This window comes from Zalophus californianus, chromosome 12 (assembly GCF_009762305.2).
Source record: "Zalophus californianus isolate mZalCal1 chromosome 12, mZalCal1.pri.v2, whole genome shotgun sequence".
Classification (NCBI taxonomy): Eukaryota; Metazoa; Chordata; class Mammalia; order Carnivora; family Otariidae; genus Zalophus; species Zalophus californianus.
Window position 1 is genome coordinate 2,707,664 of NC_045606.1, and position 20,898 is coordinate 2,728,561.

Here is a 20,898-nt window from a genome sequence, read left to right on the forward strand (position 1 = left end):
ATGGTAAGGATGGGGGGGGGGGGATTCTGGATGAGAGGCGAGGTAGGGTGTGGGAACCTCGCACACGTTCTGTTCAACTTTCCTGTAAACTGAAGCTACTCTAACAGTTGGAACTCTATTCATTACAAAAATGATTACCTCCCTCTTCCTTTTTTTAATCTTATTTTTCCCCTCTTCCTTTTTTTTTTTTAATCTTATTTTTTTCCCCCTCTTCCTTCTTTATGTGGTTCTTTTCTCTTATGCCTTATGGTCACGGGATGAAAAAATGTGGTAGACTTCCAGGTGCAAGGCAGAGTTATTGGAACCGGTCCGTTCGTTAATTCGGGGACTGCTGTAACACGTGGGCTTCTGTTTTATAAAACGGCAGTGGGGCTTTGAAAAAAAAAAAAAACGACTGTTGTGTGCATGTCTACCAATAAAGGAAATAGAATGAAGTACAGATTCATGCTATAACGTGGGTGAGCCTTGAAGACATGCCAAGTGACAGAACCCGCTTGCAGAACTCGTATCCTTTATTGTTCAGTTTGTGTAAACTACCCGGACTAGGCAAATCCACAGAGACAAAAGCTGATAAGTGGTTGCCAGAGACTGGGGGGACAGTGACCGATTTCTGGGAGTGGGGTTTCCTTTTGTGGGGTCAAAAGCGTCACAGACCTGGACAGCGGTGATGGGGGCCCAACATCATAAATGTCCTTCTTACTGCTGACCTCTATACCTTACGACTGCTAAAATGATAAATTTTATATGATGTGCATTTTACCACCACGGAAGATGTGCATTTTACCACCACGGAAAAGAAAAGATGGAACAGGGAAAGAAAAAACTAACGGAGTGAAATTTTTCCAGAGGCAGTGGTTCAAACCAAAGCCTGGCATTGTACAGGTGATCCTTCAACAACACGGGTTTGAAGGTTGTGGGTTCACATAGACAGAGATGCTTGCTTTTCAATAAATCCAGGACTGTAAACGTATTTTCTCTTCCTTTTGATTTTCTTAGTAGCTTTTTCTTTTCTCTAGTTTCCTTTATTTTTTTAAATAAGATTTCGTTTATATATTTGAGAGACAGAGAGAGCACGAGCAGGGGGAGGAGCAGAGGGAGAGGGAGAAGCAGGCTTCCCGCTGAGCAGGGAGCCCGATGCGGGGCTCGATCCCAGGACCCTGGGACCATGACCTGAGCCCAAGGCAGACGACTGAGCCACCCAGGTGCCCCTAGTTCACTTCATTTTAAGGATACAACATATACTACATATAACATACAAAATATGGGTTGATCAGCCGTTTGTTATCAGTAATGCTTTCTGCCAACATAGGCTGTCAGTAGTTAGGTTTTGAGGGAGTCAAAAGTTATACGTGGATTTTCTCCAGCCCGGGAGTCAGCGCCCCAACACCCCGTGTTGTTCAAGGGTCAGATGCTTAACCAAGGCGCCCCTGTGTAAGGTTTTCTTTAACATAAAAAGCAACGGTGGCCTCAGAGCCAAGCGTAGACACGTGGGGTGCTACTCATTCACTGAACCCATTTATGCTCCGTTAATCAGTTGCATTAGACAGACTGCAGTGAACCTCTCATGGATGAGCCAGGTTGAAGGAATGGGTGTTTGTCTGGGGAGCCGAATTTTCTGGACTGTGCGGCTGCCTCTCTTTGCAGAGAAGTCGTGGATCTGTCTTTGGCGGGCGCGGCGGGTGTTCGCATTGGCTACTGTCCGCAGCAGGACGCCCTGGATGAGCTCCTGACCGGCTGGGAACACCTGCACTATTATTGCTGCCTCCGTGGGATTCCCAAGCCAAGCATCCCTCAGGTAAGACTCCCCGGAGTCTTTCAGAAAAGTGTCCTGCTAAGCAGTGCTTGGCCAACACCTCCGTTCCCAAGAGAGCTCTCTGACCCCTTGAGAAGGAATCATGGTGCCAGCTAAACGTACCTGAAAGATGTTTCCAATCTGATTACACGGAAGGAAACACAGTAAAGGTGTTAATGTTGCATTTAATTATGTATTTAAAATAGATCTGAGTGCAGAAGTCACTTGGGGTTAAAGCTAACAGTGTTTGCAACTTTGTCTCCTCTCCGAGTGCCTTTTGCATTTCCTGGACTGTTACTTTTATTCAGGAGCAAACATCATAGACCCTCCTGCTGGTTCGCAGAGAAGGGCTCAGGCTGCCTGCGGAGTGGGGTGGGTTGTTGGAAGGAGGACTTCCCGGTGAGGGGGCTGACACCTGCCCGCCTGGCTCCTTCCCTGGGTGGCCTCTGGAGGATGGAGAGGTGGCAGAGACCGCAGACCGCCTCCTTCCTCCATCTCTGTGGGAGGGTGGGGTGGGCAGAGTCCTGAGAAAGCCAGAGAGCTGCCATTCTGCCTGTTACGAGCGGTGGTCAGCCAAGCAGAGCTGACAGCCTTGACTGACAGCTTAGAGAATGTGCCAGGTGGTAGCCACTGGAATGGCAGGTGCTGGGGGCACAGCTTTACCTTTTCTGCCCCTTGTAGAGATTCTGGAATGCTCCTTGCATTTCTGGATTCTGAACAAGGATTAGAAATAAGTGGCTTACGTGTTGCATTTTCAGTGCGATTCTGCAGGAGAGGGAACGTCCCAGAATTCACGGGAGACAAAACTAACAGCCTCTCTTTCACTGGCCCATGAAAATTCATTCCGTGGGCTGTTGTGTAATGCTTCTTCAGCCTCCATTTCTTATGGATGCACTGTAACTTAAGTTCAAGCAAAGCAGAAACCCTCCTCGTCCTCGGAGGGCCCCGCTCCTGTCCCCCACCTCCTATCTTCATCAAGCCAAGACAACTGTTCACCCCTGGAGGTCTGCTCATCGTGGTTAAGCAGCTAGTGAAACCCAAGACTAATCAGGAGCACTGTCTTCCAAAGGTGTTTATCTCTGTCAGCTCCCGTGGCTTGTTTCTGATGAAAGAGGCAGATGCCTGGCAAACGCCATACGCTGGCCCCTTCGCCGGCCCCCGGGGGAAATGCACACTCGGAGAAGTTCCTGTTAATAGAGTAAGGCTCGGCACGTCCTGTCATCTGGGGCGATTGCCTCCTGAGTCTCAGCGCTCTTATGGGCTCATTTTTCGGAGCTCCTCCACGGAGAAAAGTTATTTTCATGGTACCAGATTAGGAACTGGCTTCACTTCCTGCATGAAACTGCAACTGTTTGGCAGCCTGCCTTGCTACTTGCTCAGAGCCTTCTGAGATGGCAGAACGTGTGTTCCCAGGGGAGTTAGCTCCTTTTATGGCCAGGGTCCCTCTCCCATTCATTTTAGAAATATGGGAAATAGAGAGCAGGTGTATCCGTTCTAACGTGCTTATCACTGGGTGCCCAGAAGGGATTATGACAGAGCAACAGAAAACAATACTTTTAGCCAACATTTCAGTATCTGTTCTGGGCTAGGCGCTATTCTAAGTATTTTACAGCAACCATAGGAGGCCGATAAGATGCTTATTCCCTACTTTGCAAATGGGGAAGCTGGGACACAGTTGGGATAGGAAACCTGCCTAAGCCCCATGGCTAGAAGGTGGCGGGGTTTTCTTTTGAAATCCGGTAAACCAGCTCTGGAGCAAGTGTTCTTAATGAAGCTGCGATCCGGCTGCTGAGCTCCTCGTTGAGTACCCTGGAACTTCTTGTGTCCCCAACAGCTCAGTCTTACTTTCTGCACCCCTTTGGTGGCTAAGGGAGTGGAAACTCTGGGGGGTTATCTTGGGGTCCCTCAGCCCGGGGGTCCCTTTTCCACAACTTCCTCAGGGCTGGAGCTGTCCCGGGTGAGCCCTGCACCCGCACTCTGCCAGGACTTGGAACTGGGGTCTTTTCCTGCTGTATCTGCTGCTCCCCACCCCCGGTTCTCTCCTCCAGGCTGACCTCTGCCTTCACTCACCTGGGCAGCCCCAGTTGTGTCCTCTGTGGTTCTACAGGAAGGCCCCCTTGTGCCCGCGGGAAGTCCCTGCTGACCGCCCCCCGCACCCCTCCCTCCCTCCCTCCCCCTCCCTCCCTCTGCACCCCAGGGTCCCAGCTCACGCACGGCCCAGTCTGGTATTTTGTGTGTAGTTCTCTTCCTCTCCCCCCGAGCCCTCTGAAGGTTCAGTTAGGTGGGAAAGAGAGGCTGCGTTTATTTGGCTTGAATTTAGGCTTGGCAGGTTGATGTAATGGTGTTCAATTTTTCCCCATTGTCCACACTGCATGGCTTTCTAGAGTCCATATTTGACCCTGAATTCAATGGACCTGAATTGTTTTTTTTTTTTGAACTTACATCAAGTTATAACAGAGTGATTCAGGAGACGGGTGGCATGGTCTGCAGTGTTGGAGGAACGGGTACAATAATTTAAAGGTCGGCGTCATCCCAGCCCCACCGAACAGCCTTGTCACTGGGGACAAGGACTGGGTTTTCTGTAGTGTGGTCTTGCCTGCGATGGAAGAGGCAGAAGCCTCTGCCCCGCTGCTGTGCCCGCCTTTCAGGAAGAACCACCCCCCCCCCCCCGCCGTGTCTCACTACCTCCTGTTTTCTCCACACACATGCCTCTTACCTTGAAAGTTTCTTCCGTTCACAGAGGGTTTTGCTAGAAGGAGTTAGAAGTGATGGCAAGAGGAATGGGGACCAGGAGGAAAGTCAGGGGGACGGGGCTGGAAGAAAGTCTTTCTGTCTTAAACCCTAATCTCCGGGGGACCTTTGACGTGGCCAGCAGCGTGATAGTGGACAGAATTTGGCTTTGTAGGCAAATTAATGCGCGTGGGGACGTCTGGGAGCAAGTGTTCCTGACGAAGACATGATCCGGATGCTGAGCTCCTCGTTGAGTACCATGGAGCTTCTTGTGTCCCCAACAGCTCAGTCTTGCCCCTTTGGTGGCTAAGGGAGTGGAAACTCTGGGGAGTTATCTTGGGGTCCCTCGGCCCGGGGTCCCTTTCCCACAACTTCCTCAGGGCTGGAGCTGTCCCGGGTGAGCCGGGACAGCTGTGGTTCAGATCATGCTTACAAAAGTCCTACTGAGTGTGGATCATGATTATGCACCGGGGACATAAGGATGAGTGAATCCTAAACTCTTGTCTTAAGTGTCGAACAACAGAACTTTACGGGAGAAAAACACCTAATAGCAGAGAGAGATTCCTTAAGCAGAACACCTTTGGGGGTTGGTACAGCATTTTGCCGACCATTGCTAGGGCCTCACGTTTGCTGTAATGTTGACAGGAGTCCTGAGTGCAGGAAAACTGCAAGAACATACTTGTCAGGCTATTTTCTGTGATTTTCTGAAAATACGACCTTCAGGAGGCATGGGATCAAACCAATGCATTTGTTCCTATGTGTTCTGGATTCTTTCCTGTGGCCATCCAACCCAGGACGCGTAGGCTGCAACACTGACCTTTTTTTTTTTTTTTCTTTAAGATTTTATTTATTTATTAAGAGAGAGGGAGAGAGAGCACATGAGCAGGGGCAGGGACAGAGGCAGAGGGAGAAGCAGACGCTGCTGAGCAGGGAGCCCGATGCGGGGCTCGATCCCAGGACCCTGAGATCATGACCTGAGCCGGAGGCAGACACTTAACCGACTGAGCCACCCAGGCGTCCCAACATTGACCTTTTGTGGAACTGGGAAAAGGTGAACTATGTTTCCTGGTTCCATGAACATCAGTATTCATAGTTTGGCGAGTTTATTCCGAAGTTCTCTGTGTCCCTTTGACTTACAATCTCTGATAACTAGGCCAGTTCTCGAGATTCTTAATTCTTCCTGTGTTATTTTGAGGAGGCGCAAATAAAGCTTATAGAGCGCTTTCTGTCGGGGGTTTTTCTTGGGAGGCATAAATATCATGCCAGTATTTTCAGACGTTCTTGATATTTCATCATTTCCATATTATTAGGCTTATCCCAACTTGTATGCATTTATCCAAAAAAGCATGAACATTAGTCCATATATTTTATTTAAATATATATTTTATTTCGTTATTTTATTTTTAAATTTTCTTCCATTTATCTTACATTTTACTCGTCATTCAGGACAGAGGGTCTTCCCCACCTCTCCTAAATTTGAATTAAGATACGATTGCAGCCAGTTTGATTATATGATGAATAGACAAACCGACAAAACAAAACCGCGGCCGTGCCTCTGCGGTCACAAGAGTTACGTAGAACGCATTTGTCAAAGTTTTAAATTGTGTTTGTCCCTCGGTATCAGCCCCAGAGGGAGCTGCACCGCGTTGGAACAGAGAGCAGACCATGCAGGGTGGTGGGAATTGTGGTGGGCGTCCGAGCAGGAGGGCTGTTTGACAGCCCATTTGACATTTGACACATGCCGCCCACTGGGGAGGGGAGAGGGCCAGAGACAAGGACGGGAGTGGGGTCCCTGGGGCGTATGAAGCAGGGCAGGTGAAGGTGGGGCAGGGCAGGGATGGGAAGGGAGGAGGCGGGACATGCCATGTGTGCTCGGGGTCGGAACCCCCTGTCCTGTGCGGTGGCGCTCCGTCACCGTCCTCCCGGCGTCGTGCAGCAGTGTCCGGCAGTGGCCGGTGAGAAACACTCCCTCTTTGCTCCCCGTATCTCGAGGGGCCCGTCTCTGGCAGGCGCTCCTCGGTGGAAAGGGTCATTTCTTGTCCATGTGAACACTGAGAACTCTCTTCTCCATTCTCTGCTCCCCGAAGTCCCGTCCTGCCCGGGCCCTCCCTGCTTTCTTCCCTCTCTTCTTCCTCGGTCTCGGTTAGGGCTCACCTGCGCCCGCTCGCCCCAGTGTGGCTGTGCATTGGGCCCTCGCTCGACGGGGTTTCTGGCGCTCTCTGCTCCCCTGAGCTCCAGTCCTGAGTGCTCCCACAGGTGCCCACCTGCTGTTCATCCTCTGCCGGCCTGGGGTCGGGAAGGGAGGGGTTCATGGGGGGCGGGCAGGGGCAGCGGGAGGAAGGAGGGCATGCAGGGCTGAGAGCCCGGCTCTGGGGGCCCTGGGTGCATGGGGATGCGTTCACGGATGGTGCCTATCTTGCAGGTTGCCGGGGACCTCGTGAGGCGTCTACACTTGGAGGGCCATGTGGACAAACTGGTGGCCACCTACAGTGGGGGTACCAAGCGGAAGCTCTCTACGGCCCTGGCCCTGCTGGGCAAACCTGACCTGCTCTTGTTGGTGAGTAGCCGAGAGATCAGTGGTCTCTGGGCATCTTCAAACAAGATGCCCCTCCGGGGAGGAAATTCAGATCTGTAGTGTGGGTTCTCTGAACTAATAAACATTTTGCCCTAAGACAACATTTCCCAAACAGAATCCAAAAAAGCAGAATTTAACAGAAATAAAAAAGAGTGTCTTTTGATAGAGTCCCTGTTACCTATTTCATTGAGGACTCACTAAAAATTTACCATTAACAGCAGTATTTTAGAGTAACACCGGGATCCACCTATAATCTGAAAACCAATATATATTTGACATCTAGCATATGGTTTTTGAGTCTTTTCTATGTACAGATAAGTGATTGTCACAGCTGCGGTGACATGAGTCCGTGGTGAGTCCTGACGGCGGGTGTCAGGTGCAGGATGGGTAGAGCGGGGAGAGCAGGTCATTCAGCAGGAAGTGGGGCTGAGATGCAGTGGCTTTGAGACCAGGCTGTCTGTAATCTATCTGGGAACTGGGGTTAATCCAGTTTGACCGGATGAACGCATGAACTGGTGGTGGGGGATCAAGAAATAGAGCCAATTGTCTTGCATTTCTAAAGTAGCTCAAAGTCATATCCCTCAAATAATACGCAAAAGGCACGATTTGGATGCCATAAACGGGATACGAATCACTGGGGTGCATCCCTCAGCTTCCCACGTGTACGGAGTCAGAGGGGCAGCAAAACGTGTGGGAAACAAATTATTTTCTTCTTTCTGTTCTTGTTCATTAAATGGAAACGGTGTTTTAAAGGGGATTCAAGAGACCTGCGTTGGACGAGTGGCCCTTCATTATTTAACGGGGTGTCTTCTGGACTCGCAGTTGATTTTCCTTTATTTGCTCTAAGTGTGCTTCTTTGCACGGTCCCCAAGTCAAGGACGTTGCAGCATGCCATCTCCTGACATCCGGGAGTGACGACGAACATTTGCCCTGTTCTGCAGGTTGTAAACTAGGTTTTCTGTACAAGAGGAGGCCCACATCGAAGGGCTCACTAGGCATGATGTCTGTTACCTTCTGTAGAACTTTCCCCATGCTCATTCTCACCCGGCACGTGTCCTGCATCAGGACGGGGACACCGCCCTGGAGCGTGTCCCCTGTGGTCTTCATGCAGCTTTGCTCTCGGCTCCCTTGGTGGCCCTAGACTCTGGCTTAGTGGTCAGGCCCGAGTCAGCTGCCAGGGGCCAGATTCTGCTTCTAGAAGCACCTCCCTGCACGCACTCGACCTGGCACGTTGAACCCATGTCTCCTCCTCGTGGGCAAGTGGCCGTGATACAGTCCTGTGTATTGGGCCCCTTGAAAGCAGGCCACGGAATGATATAGGCCGATAAAGTGCGTGGCACCCAATGGGCTTTAGTGACCGTGATGGTGGGGACGCATTCAGAGCATCTGGTTCAAGACATGCCTTGCAGGGCCTTCCAAGTTCTCCCCCAAGGAAAGACAAGTGGCTCCCATGTCTGACACCAGCGTGGGGTCAGGAAAATGTAGAGCTATACCCATCAGCTTTCTCGCTGAGCAATGCATGACCACTGCTGCTATTTACTTATGCTTCTAACTACACATATGTATCACCCGGTTTGCAGAAAAGCGCAGGTGTTTGTTTTCCTGCTCAGTGCCATTTTTTTGTCCACTTTCGGTCCGTTTTTCTTTTAGGGGAGTTGATGACCCTAAGCTCTTAAGAAAAATGTGTTTAGTACTCCCTGACTGCAAAAAGCCCAGAAATGCATCACGAAGTCCAGAACCATTTCTCTCAAAAGTGGTTTAGTAAGTGCTCTGTTGTTTATTGAAGGCGAAAGCTCCAGGTTCCAAAAATCCCACTTTACTTGACGGTGCTACATAAGGGAAGCTTTCTTCTGCTTTTGCCTGTCTGTCTGCGGTGGATCTTTCGGAAGTTCTGTGGAGGCGGACGGTGCGGCAAGGTGGGCCGTCCTCTTTGACCACCAGCTCTTGTGAAGACGTGCTGCCTGTAAAGCCAACGCGGGGTCCACCCGCCCCTGCCCCGCCCCCCCCGGCCAGGCCTGGCCTCGTGCAGCCTGCGTGTCCCAGCGTGCACCCCCAACACCCATCATCATGTGCTCTCTCCTTCAGGACGAGCCCAGCTCCGGGATGGACCCCTGCTCCAAGCGGTACCTGTGGACTACGATAATGCAGGAGGCTCGGGGGGGCTGTGCAGTGGTGTTGACCTCCCACAGGTGAGCCACAGCCCTCGCGGCCGGTCCCCGCTGAGCAAAGGATCCCCGAGATCCCCAAGGTCATGGCCTGAGCCAAAGTCAGTCTCCCAACCGAGCGAGCCACCCACGTGCACCCAAAAGCGTGGGCTTTTGTGTCTAAATTCTTTCCCTTGCTGTGTCCTTGAGGCTCTTCCGTGTTGTGGCGTGTCAGCCATGTGCTGGTTTTCAGTGCGGAATGGTGTTCCATCATGTAGCCAGATCATATTTTGTCCATTCTTCCCTGGTCGATACGGGATTGCTTCCCATATAATGTGCTGTGAACAGTCATATAAATGTCTTTGTGTGGACGTATGTTTTTATTTGTCTGGGGTGGTTTTTAGGAGCCAAATTGCTGGGTTGTGTGGTAAGTTTGTGTTTAATGCTTTAAGACACAGGAGAGCTTTTGCTTTCCGACGCGGCTTCATCATTTGATGTTCCCAGGACCAAAGATGAAGTTCCTGGTTTCTGCAGACTCTTGTCAACACTCTGTCTTTCTGATTGTCACCATCCTGGTTAAGTGTGATTTTAATTCACATTGCCCAGGTGAATGTGTCATCCCGTCTTCTCTGCCACGTTCTCTTATAAGAAGCCGGCCAGTGCTAATTCTGCTGTTGCCCCGTACATCATGGGTCATTTCCGCCTTGCAGCTCGCAGGATTCCCCTTGGACTTTCACATTTCACAGTTAAACTTCGATGTGCCCAGAGGTGGATCTCTGTTTATCCTACCGTGGGTTCCTTGTGCTTCTTGAATGCATAGGTTAATGTTTTTTTCAGTAAACACGGGGACATTTTGGCAGTTACTTATTCCAGTGTTTTTTTTCTGGATCTTTCTGTCTTTCCTCTCCTTTCCCGTGCACTGGTACTTTCTGTGTATGTATGATGGTGTCCCACAGATCTGTGGGTTTCTGTCCTTTCTTTTTAATATTTTTTTCTCTCTTGAGATTGAATAATCTTTATTGATCTATCTTCAAGTTCACTGATGCTTTCTTCTGCTACTCAAATTTTGCTGGTGGCTCCGTAGTGAAATTTTCATTTCATTTATTGTACTTTCCAACTAAAAGAATTCCATTTGGTCCTTTTTTTTTTTAAGGTTTATTTATTTTTTGAGAGACAGAAAGCATGAGTGGGAGGGGGCAGAGGGAGAGGGAGGGAAATCTCAAGCAGACCCCCCCACTGAGCACGGAGCCCAGTGCAGGGCTTGATCTCATGACCCTGAGACCATGACCTGAGTGGAAACCAAGGGTCGGACGCCCAACTGCAGGCACCCCATTTGGTTCTTTTTAAAAAAATATATAAATTCAAAAAAAAATAATTTCAATCTACTTCAGAATCTCTATTTATTGATTGTTATTGTCACTTTTAAAAAATTCTTGAAACGTTGTTTCCTTTAGAGCTTTGAACATACACAGAGTAGCTTCACTGAAGATTCTTTTCTGCAAAATGTAATGTTTGGGGACACTTAGGAACAGCTTCTGCTGACCATTTTCCCCCGAGTATGGGTAATGGTTTCTGGTTTCTTTTGCAGGTTATAATTTTTTGTCAAAAGCTGGATATTTCACAATACTTAATAAATTGTGGCATCTCTGGTTTGATTTCTCCGCATCCCCAAAAGTTGCTGTTATTGCCAGTTTTTTCAGGTTTTTTGTTTTTGTTTTGTTTTGTTTTTGGTTTGTTCCTTTTGTGAGTCTGTGTGTTAGTGTTTCTTTGCCTGGGATGAATCTGTGAAATCTCTTTCCCCTGCAGCGAGTAACTGCTGATGCCTCCATACAGTTTGTGTTTTAAATCTTGTGCTTGTTTTTTAAAGCCCAGCTTCCTTGGAGGCACGCTGATCTTACATGGGCAGAGGCGGCCCTCAGCTACCTCAAGACAGCAAAGATTCTGTCCTCTGCCAACGGATCTGTGCGTGCACAGGGGAGAATATTCCAAGTGCAGGCTTCATCTAGATGGCCCAGTTTTGCTTTCTCTTGGGTTCTGCTGGTCTCTTGGATGTGCACGTGGATGTCCCCTGGGTTCACGGGGAGCGTGTGGATGGCGTGGCCCCTCTCTGACCTCTGCGGTGTGTACATGCAGCCCCAGTAGGCTATATGCATGCCCCAGTCACGCAGTATCAGCCTAGTGGAGCCCACTGCGGGCCAGATACCGGAGCTATTGTTCCTTCTTGTTTGCTGGGCTCTACAAAATTCACTTATGCTGACGATGTCCCTGGGTATGGGCATTTTCCAGGGGTCCACATTGAGTGCAGAGAACCTGCTAATCCTCACGGTCTGCCCTGCCTGCTAGTAGGTGCATGTTGGTAAAGCTATTCACGGATTACCCTTCCTCTTGCCCTCAACTCATCAGTTTGTCCCCTGTGTTGCTCAGATTGTTGCATGCCTTTGGTCAATTTCCAGAATTCTGAAATGGTGGTTTTGGTTCATTTGGTCCAGTTTTATAGTTTTTTTTGGGGGGGAGGGCTTGCCAATTGTCCCCCGTGGCCACAGCCAGAAGTCCTGCTGTTGCCTTTTTGTCTTTGTTCTGTTTCTCTTCAGAAAATACAACTTTACATCAAAGTAAATTTGGCACATCCTCTCCCTGTTAAGATATATACATTTTGGCCGAAAACGATCTTCTGGCCGTGTCAGTTCCAGGAGCTCCCTGCATTCCTGTGTTCACTGTGCTAGGATTTGTAAAGTCCTCACGTTCGTAGGCAGGTTCTAAGATCGGATAAACCGGTGTCACATTAAAAATGCCTCTTAAGTTCCACAGAGCAGATCATGATTGCAGACCGTTCTCAGAAAGACCACATGTCGCTGTAATTTCTGTTTTATGTGCTCTTCCCGTGGTTTCACATCAACGATGTGTCTTCACTTCTGTAAGTCTGTCCATATCCATGCAGTACGAGGGTCTAAATGACTCCCGATTAATGAAGAGTAGGGCAGCTGGTGATTGAGTCTGTGATTCTAAAACAACTGACTTCAGCTGAAAAGGCTCCAAATAGCAGTTTCCTCCTCATTTTGAGTTCCTGTCTCTGTTCCTCTTATTATTCCTTACCTAGAGGAGCATGGTAGAAACCTGAGGTGGGAAACTCTTTCCCACTGTACTCACTAAGAGGAATTAAAATGAGTCCACCCGGGGCGCCCTGGGTGGTTCAATTGGTTAAGCGTCTGACTCTTGATTTTGGCTCAGGTCATGCTCTCAGGGTCGTGAAATCAAGCCCCACATCGGCTCCATGCTCAGCGCAGAGTCCGCTCTCCCTCTCCCTCTGCCCCTCCCCCTGCTCTCTCTCTCTGTCTCTCAAATAAATAAATAAAATCTTAAAAAAAAAAAAAAAAAGTCCATCCAAGAATGACCAGGAGTGTTTTTGGCTTGCCCATCAAACCCTGACTTGTGCATTCCATTATCAGCCCTTAACTCTTTGTCCCACCGCCACCCCCACCCCCGGCCAGCGTTCTGTCCCAGTCAGCTCAGCCCACCCGGAGGAAATACGGTGTTCGTTTTCTGGGTAAATGGTCAGAGGTTACTTTCGTTGATGTTGAACCCCTGGCATGGTATATTCTTCTTGATGTCGAAAATCATCAAAATCTCACAGTCTGTTCCCCCCAGGCTGAGATGTTGTGGTATCCCACCGGCTGCTGGGACCTTGTCTGTTTGACAGCTAGGAACAGCTCACTTGAAACTAACAAGTCATTACTCTGAGGTCAGTGTCAATGGATCTCCACTCATCTGAACTCTTTAAGGATGTAATACAGAAATGGCTTCATGGTCTGCCCATGTAATTACAGCACCTACTACGAGCTCATAAAAATGGAATTAGATGTTTTAAATTGAAATTAACTAAAGAAACAAAGACACGTTTGCACAGAAAGATACATGAAGCGTATTTGGAGCGTTGATAGCATATATTCCTTAGACTTCATCTTAAGCTACTATAACAAAGACCCCAAATTACAGTGGCTCAGACCAGACATGGGTTTCTCTTCCCCATTAACAGTTTATGCTGGTGGGCTCTGCTGGAGCCCAAGGTCATCCAAGGACTCAGGGTCTTGCCACCATGTCATTTAGTCACCTGTGATTTTGTCCTCATTTTCATGGTTGAAGTCGACTTTCTAGTCCACCTCATGGAAAGTGGAAAGAACCAATATGCAAGGCTGGTGGCTTGTCTTATTTTGATGTGACCCAGAAATTATACTTCACATTGATGTCCACCTCCAGCTGCATGGAAGGCTGACTGTATAACCTTGATCTGAGCATGCCGTGACCTAACAAGCAGACTGCTTTATGTCCATTTCCTAACAGTAAAAACAATACATGTTTCCTATAGGTGATTTGGATGGTACAACGAGGTACAACGAAGGAAAGATATTCCTCCATTAACTTCATTTTTCAAGTATCAAAATCATACCTTTTTGTGTGTTTTTCCTTCCCACTTTCTTTTTCACATAATGTGCAGTATTCCTAACATGCATTGTCATTTTACCATTGCCATATCATTACTTTTTCCCTGTGCAATTAACTGAGTTTGGAAAACCTCATTCTAATGGCTGATTAACACATGGATGCACTCCCATTTATATGAGTATTGCATTATCCTAATGTGGAACCGATTTCTGGATTTTTACTATTATACATAACTTGTTATAGCATTCATATTTTCTGAGTTTCCGAAGGTAAATTTCTAGAAAAGAGATTATTGCCAAATTGGGTTTTTGGAAAGTTATGCCAATTTTTCATTCCCACCGACAGTATATGAGGGGCCCCTTCTTAGGATGATGGAGAAGATGTTTTGGGTATTTTTTTGATCTGAGGAATCATCGTTTTTATTTGCCCTGGAGATGGGGGCGGGGAGTGTTTTCCTGTGCAACATACAAAAGCACCATGACAAATGGCTTTCTGGCTGGAAAATAATTTTAAGATCACTTACTTGATGGTTGAGTTTTTAATTTGTTGGCATGTGTATTACCTGTGAGCAGTTTTTTGAATAGTCTCTATATTTGCCCTTTTTCCTGGATTGCATTTTCATTGTTCTGTTTTTACGCTAACATGTATTGGTTCTTTATACGGAACGTATCAACCCTTACACATTGCATTTGTTGTCATTATTTTTAATGTTTGTTTGCTGTTTTGACACAAGTTTGTAGTTTTGCATTGCCAGCCGCTAAACATTTCTGTCATGGTTTCTTCTGTTGCTGTTACGCTTAGAAGGAATGTTCCCATCCTCCGATTGCTTACGTGTTTAGGGTGTGAATGTCTCCTTCCGCACTGTCTTATCTGGTTCCAATGATCTGCCTTCTGGTTCCTTAGCATATTGCCTTATTTAAATTATTTGAGCCTTATCCCTGCTCAGTGGGGAGTCTGCTTTTCCCTTTCCTTCTGCCCCTCACCCTGCTCGTATTTTTTCTCTCTCTCTCTCAAATAAATAAATAAAAATCTTAAAAAAAATTATTTGAGCCTTAAAACAACAGTTTCTGGGGCTTACTGCTCTTCCTACTTAACAGTTTTTCTGCCTCTCACTAAATAACTTTGAAGATATGCTTTATAACTTTGATTGGCATTATACTATATCTTTATTATATTTTGTTATTTTCTATGTAATTATAATAATACTGTTAAAAGTTACGAATCTTTATTACATATTTTATATCGAGATAATATTACATACTAAACTTACAGACTAAATTGTAGTTGCAAATTACACAATTTCATTTGTTTTATTTGATATTATGTATTATCGTAAAATAGAATAAATACTTGTATTTTATATAAAATTCACTTATTACATTTTATTTATACATATATTTTGTAAAATAATTTTCCTATAACAGTAATTTTCATATTCTAATTGCTTTTTCTGAAATATATATTCACTGTTTTCCTTTTCTTGACACATCTTTTTATTGATTCAGGATTTCATTTAGGTTCATTAGTAGCTCTTATTCCTTTTATTTTTCATAAAACTTCCACATTTTCCGTGAAGGTGACTTGTATCTAGTTTATGTTTTTGTACTGTCGCTAAAAGGTTCTGTCCTCGTAACTGTTGTTCCTCGGATATTGAAATGCTGCTAAGTTTTTGGATAATTGTATCATGGGCCATCTAAATAAAACATCCATTTAAAAGGTGCTTTTGGGGGGGTTTATTGAGGTTTGTATATAGATATTCACAAATATAGAAAATTCACAAATTTGCAACAGCAGTGTGGGGGTCTACCTGTTGATTTGACTGTTTGGTCCAAGCCTGGCATCCGTAGGACACGGCTCGCTCATGTGCTTCTTGTCTTTCCCCGCAGCATGGAGGAGTGTGAGGCTCTTTGCACGAGACTTGCCATCATGGTCAATGGCAGCTTCAGGTGCCTTGGCTCTCCCCAGCACATTAAAGACAGGTATGTTACATGTATGTTACGTGCTCTATGTATACATGTATGTTGTCTGTGTGTTGCATGTATATTTCTCTTTCGGTTGAACTGTTTACCCTAAGTCAGCAGCATGATGCACCTGTAGCTGGTGATGTTCTAGAGCCAGGGTGGTCCAGTCCCCTCGCGGCAGGGAAGGGAGATGGGGGCTGGGAAGGTGAGGGTGTGTGGGATGCACGTGGACCCAGCCGTTCCCCACCACGTTCACGGCTTCTTCCGGGAGGACAGGCACTCTCCTTGTGACAGTCAAGATGAGGAGAGGAGAAAAAAGTCCTCGCTGATACAGAACACCTTCTATGTTCAGAGGTTGTCCACCCCTGTACCCCTGGTCCAGGGTGGATCAAGGGCCTGTGTTACCGGCCGGCTGCCGTGCTGGGAAACAGGTCTGCACCGAGTCAGGAGGGAACACAGGACTGTTGTGGTTGATTTTCGTTTGGACTAATGAGGACTGAAGATTTTTCCTGTGTGTCTTCAACCCTTAGATTTCTTCCCTGCTCCTGCTAATTGTCCTTTTATGTCTTCTCCGTTGACTTTTTGGGATCGTCATGATGTTGCTGTCAATTTCTATGAGCACGTTTTCTGTCCTACTGGTGCGTTTTTTGAAAATTCAGTGTCACCTAAGCAATTTTCAGTTTCTGATTTCCTTTTAACTTGTCATTTCATCTGTTGTTTCTGATACAGAATGATTTCTTAATACATGTTGATGAATTTTTCATTTTCATTTATTCAGTGTTTTTGATGTTGGAATTTGCAGGCAGAGATTTGTTAAACAGATGTATATATTAGGTTGAAGTGTGTTTATTTCATGGAGCAAATATTACGGAATGCTTCATGTGCCGTCCTGGGAGCGACTATCCATTTTCTGGTGGTCGGAGTCAGGTGCTACCAGGACAGCCAATCCCGCTCCTGCTTGCCACATCGGGTCGGTCACCTGTCATATCAACCTGTTGGAAACTGTTCTCAATATGTACTCCACTCACCTTTAATAAGTGTCATCAAAAGAAAAATAATATTCCACACTCCCTAACCCTTATGAATGCTTACATAAAGTTTTATAGCCCATGCCTGATTGTTAGGTGATTTATGTCTCAGCTTAGCTACCTGCCTCTCTCGAGGTTTTTGCAGGTTGCGGGAGGAGCTAGCCGGAGGAAGCACAGAGGAAGAGTCCTCCTCCAGGTGGCTCCACAGTCTCTCCTACTCCCGGTTTCAGTTCCGATAACGCGTCCTGTGGCTGAGGGCGGATTGTTAGTAATGTGTGGACTCTACAACGACATGAAGCAGAACTGGCTTGTGGGCGATTCACCGCAACGCTGACCTTAATATGTTGCAAAACAATTGGTAAAGTTGGTATTTTCCTGCAGCAAATAAACTGATGACATCTGTTTCCGGAATAGGAGATGAAAAGTGAAGGAAGGGTTAATCCTGACATGGACCTGGGAGTCCCCCGCATCTGTGCCTGCTGAGGTCCCAGTGGCTGAGGGTCTGCATGGAGAGTGTGGGCTCCTTCCCCACTCCTCTCTGTGCACACCGTCCCGGAGTGTGCACAGCCCACGGCATGCTCGTCTGCGTGCTTTAAGCAGACGTAACATGCGCTGCTTGGCTTCCAGCCCTGTTGTCTCCCCCCCGACGGCACACGGTTTTGTCCCAGTGTCTGATGGCATCTCCACGTGCTGTGACTGGGAGCGGGGACCCTAGAATTTCCGTCTGTGCCCATGATGTGCGAGGCGCCTCTGGGCACCTGCACGGGGGCCTGGTCTGCCACCCCTGCAGCCGTCACACAGCCTGTCTGAGCGTTGCCAGCTGGGGACGGGTCACTGCGAGGCCAGGCGAGGGTGTGGCCGGTGGAGGAGGGCCGAGCTCAGGCCACGTGTGGTCTGCAGAGAGGCTGACGCTTTGGAGGCACAGAGGGAGCGAGGCGAGGTGCTTCTGCGGTGGTTGTCTGGAGGGAGCGCGAAAAGCCACGGCCAAGCGGCGGAAGTCAGTGTTGATGTGCCGTGAGTCTGGACAGGGTTGTGCTGAGAGCAGCAACGAAGCTGGCCCCCACGACGGTGCACGGGCCCGAATGGGAGGAGTCAAGGCCGCCTGGAGATTTGGGCCTGAGGACGTTTGAAAAGAGTGTGAAGACGATGCGGATAGAGCAGGGGTGAGGGCGGCGGGCCGAGGCGGCCCCGGGGGATGCAGCGTCCGGGAGAGAGAGTCCTGAGCTCTGCGGAGGGGTTTCCCTGCGGAGATGCAGGGGTGGGTGTGCAGGGCCCCGGCTTGGGCGGGGAGGCGTCTGCCTCACAGGGTAGCTGACGCCGGGAGCCGCCGGAGCCCCGTGGAGGAGACTCGCAGAGCCGAGTGGAGGGCGGGGCAGGGCAGGGCAGGGGCTCTCTGTACCCCGAGACACCTGCCCCAGCCCCCCACGTGCACTCCTTCCCGCGGCGCCCCCGCCCTGTCCACGGCCCCAGCGCCGCCGCCGCCTCGCGGCTTCCTGCCCCCGCGCTCCGCTGGCCTGGCCGTGCTCAGCGCTCCTCTTCCCAGCCACCACGGGCTTCTCTTCTCCGGCGTCCAGCTGCATCCTCCCCGCCCCGGGGTCTGTCTGCGCTGCTCCCTTTCCCCAGACCTGCCTGCAGCTCGCCCCTGCGCCCTGGGAGAGCACAGCCTCTGCCTCCCGGCGGCCCCGCATCGCCCGCCGCCCCCGCGTCCGCACTAGTTCGGAGATGCCCTCTGAGGGCGGGGACAGCCGGTCCTGGACGCCTCGTCCGGGGAAACGCAGGAGGACCACCCCGCAGAGGACAGGCACGGTCCCGAGATGTTTAGGCTTTCACTCCCCAGGAGGACTGATGTTGCCAGACTCTAAATCATTCACTTACCAACTTGGTGTCCTCTTTTCTTCTCAAGTTCTAGACCTTGTTAGAACTTCTTAGAGCTTCCTGTGCGGTACTTCTACAGCAGTGCACACTGTGTCTAACCGTACAGTTCCAACATATTGCTAAAATGCTGCTTGTTCGTAAGAACCAAGTCCAAGGTTCGCGACTGTGGCCCTACTCTGGTATTTCTGTGAAGCAGCCAACCACAGCCTTCTCCTAGTTGGACGACCTGATGGGTTCCCCTGATTCTGGCCTGGGTTTTCCTGCTCCCGGCAGCTTTGCCAGCCAGCCACCCCCGTTGTCGCCTCGCCTCCAGGTGGGAGGATTTGTCGGACGTTGGGAGCTGCCTGGCCTGAGGGACAGACGGGGTCAGGGGTACAGGATGTCAGGGACTGGGCCTCGCTGGGGAAAGTGACATTCTCCCCATCCCCTGGCACACGCTGACCTCGTCCCTGGGCCTCCCTGCCTCCCTCCCACCACCGTGAGTTCTGGCCTCTCAGACTTGAGACGTTGCGTCCTTGGCCCGTGTCAGCTCCGTGCCTCTTGCCGGCCATGAGGTCTTCACGGACCACTCAGATGCAGCCTCAGCCTCCCTCCTTCCTAGTCGCTGTCACAACACCCCTCCGCCCCGGATGTCTTCACTCTTCCCGGGGGCCTCCCCTCCCCAGTTAACGCCCCCCGCCCCCCGAGTTTGTCCAAGCCGGCCCTGGCTGCGCCCCGGCTGCCGTCACCCACCTCAGTGGCTTGGAGCCTGGGCGATGCCCGTGGCTTTCCTCTGCCCTGCTTCAGTGCGCTGGATGGCCTCCCTTTGGGCTCAGGAAGCTGGGCAACGTGCCCTTCTCCCCTTTTGGTTTTGTCCCTTTGCTCTCTGACCAAGGAGAGTCCTAGTTCCTGACATTTGCATCCATAAGCTGCAGTCCTGGATCAGCTCTCCGTGAGGTCTGGCCCCTTCTCGGGAATCACCCGTGTTTTCCCGTCTCTGCTCCCCGGTGTCCGGATGACCCCCTCTCCTATGTCCCACTTCTTCCCTCCTGTCTGGGGGCCTTTTAGGACACGTGATCTCTTCTCTACTGGGCCGAGCTCTGGGCACAGATGGTCCAGCTTCCAGGGGATAACGTCAGGAGGTACGACTTGTGTGGTGCTTACTCCGTGCCAGTTCTCGGTGCTCTGTGCACCAGCTAGTTCGCTCCTCCTCACACCCCCACGAGCTGGCTGTTAGTATTCCTCCCCCTCTGCAAGTATAGAACATGAGTCAGAGAAACGTGGAGCGTATTCCCGGCTGGTGCGCGGAGGAGCTAGGATTTGAGCTTGGGCTTCTGGTTCCGCTTTGTTCTGTGGCGTATGTTCTCAGGACAGCCCCCACTCAGTAACCGCAGAGGGGGGCTGCGGTGGAGCTGGGATCCCGATCTTTCCTGTGACCTTCCTCTGGGCAGTGCTTCCATGCCCCCATTCTTGTCGAGGCCCTGACACCCACTCACTTAACCCGTGGTCTCTAATATCCCGAGATGAGAGAAGCCACCTGTCCGTCCGCCCCTCAGGGTGGGCTCACAAACTGCCATTCATCCTTCTCTGCCTTTGTTTCTGTTTCTGAGAAGGAAATTTGCCTCTTTATCAACTGTCTTTCTTCCTGCGTCACAATCCCACGGATCTCCTTCCCTTCTGGGACCTTCCTCCAGGGGATTTTTTCCTTCTCTCCTATCTTTGATCTTCTGTTTCAGTCATGAGCTATGTCCATCTCTTAGTAACAGAACATCAAACACATTGATGTAAGCATATCCATTGACTGAACCATATTCACTTTGTATATGTAATAAAAGTCCAGAAGTACCTGGTTATTGGCACTGGTTCAGGGGCTCAAGTCTTTACAATCTTCTTGGTCCCAGAATGACTGCTGTAACTCCACCCATCGCATCCTTGTTCTAGGCAACAAACAAGACGGAGCAGGGAAAGGCATGCTGTCTGTAAGCCCTACCCAGCCACTTGCACTTAGGTTTTGTCAGTTGCCCTGGTTACTAGGAAGCCTGACAAATGTAGAATTTAGCTGGGCATTTTGCCACTTAAATAAAGTTAGGTTTCTGTTAATGAACAAGATAAGGAAGTGGATGTTGGGTGACTATCTGCAATCTCATGTGCTCCTGATTGGATTCTTTCCTCAGTTGAGGGTAGGTCATTAGGTTGAACAGTGTATCTCCTGTGCGAGCCCTCATTGTGTGTGTGCATGCATGGATGGATTGTGTGTGTGTGTGTGTGCATGGATGGATGGATGTGTGTGTGTGTGTGTGTGTGTGTGTGTGTGTATGCACAAAGCGGAGCTGGAGCACAGGGGAGGCCACCTGATGGCCAGGAATGGCTAGTA

At 49.3% G+C, this 20,898-nt stretch overlaps 1 protein-coding gene across 1 annotated transcript in view; it reads left to right on the plus strand.

Annotated features, from left to right (window-relative positions):
- ABCA13 (ATP binding cassette subfamily A member 13) overlaps window positions 1-20,898 on the plus strand; it is a 366,584-nt gene that overhangs the window by 329,932 nt on the left and 15,754 nt on the right. Inside the window, 4 exon segments of the mRNA XM_035723335.1 lie at window positions 1,645-1,795; window positions 6,945-7,079; window positions 9,183-9,286; window positions 15,568-15,660. Coding sequence (XP_035579228.1) covers window positions 1,645-1,795; window positions 6,945-7,079; window positions 9,183-9,286; window positions 15,568-15,660 — 483 coding nt within the window.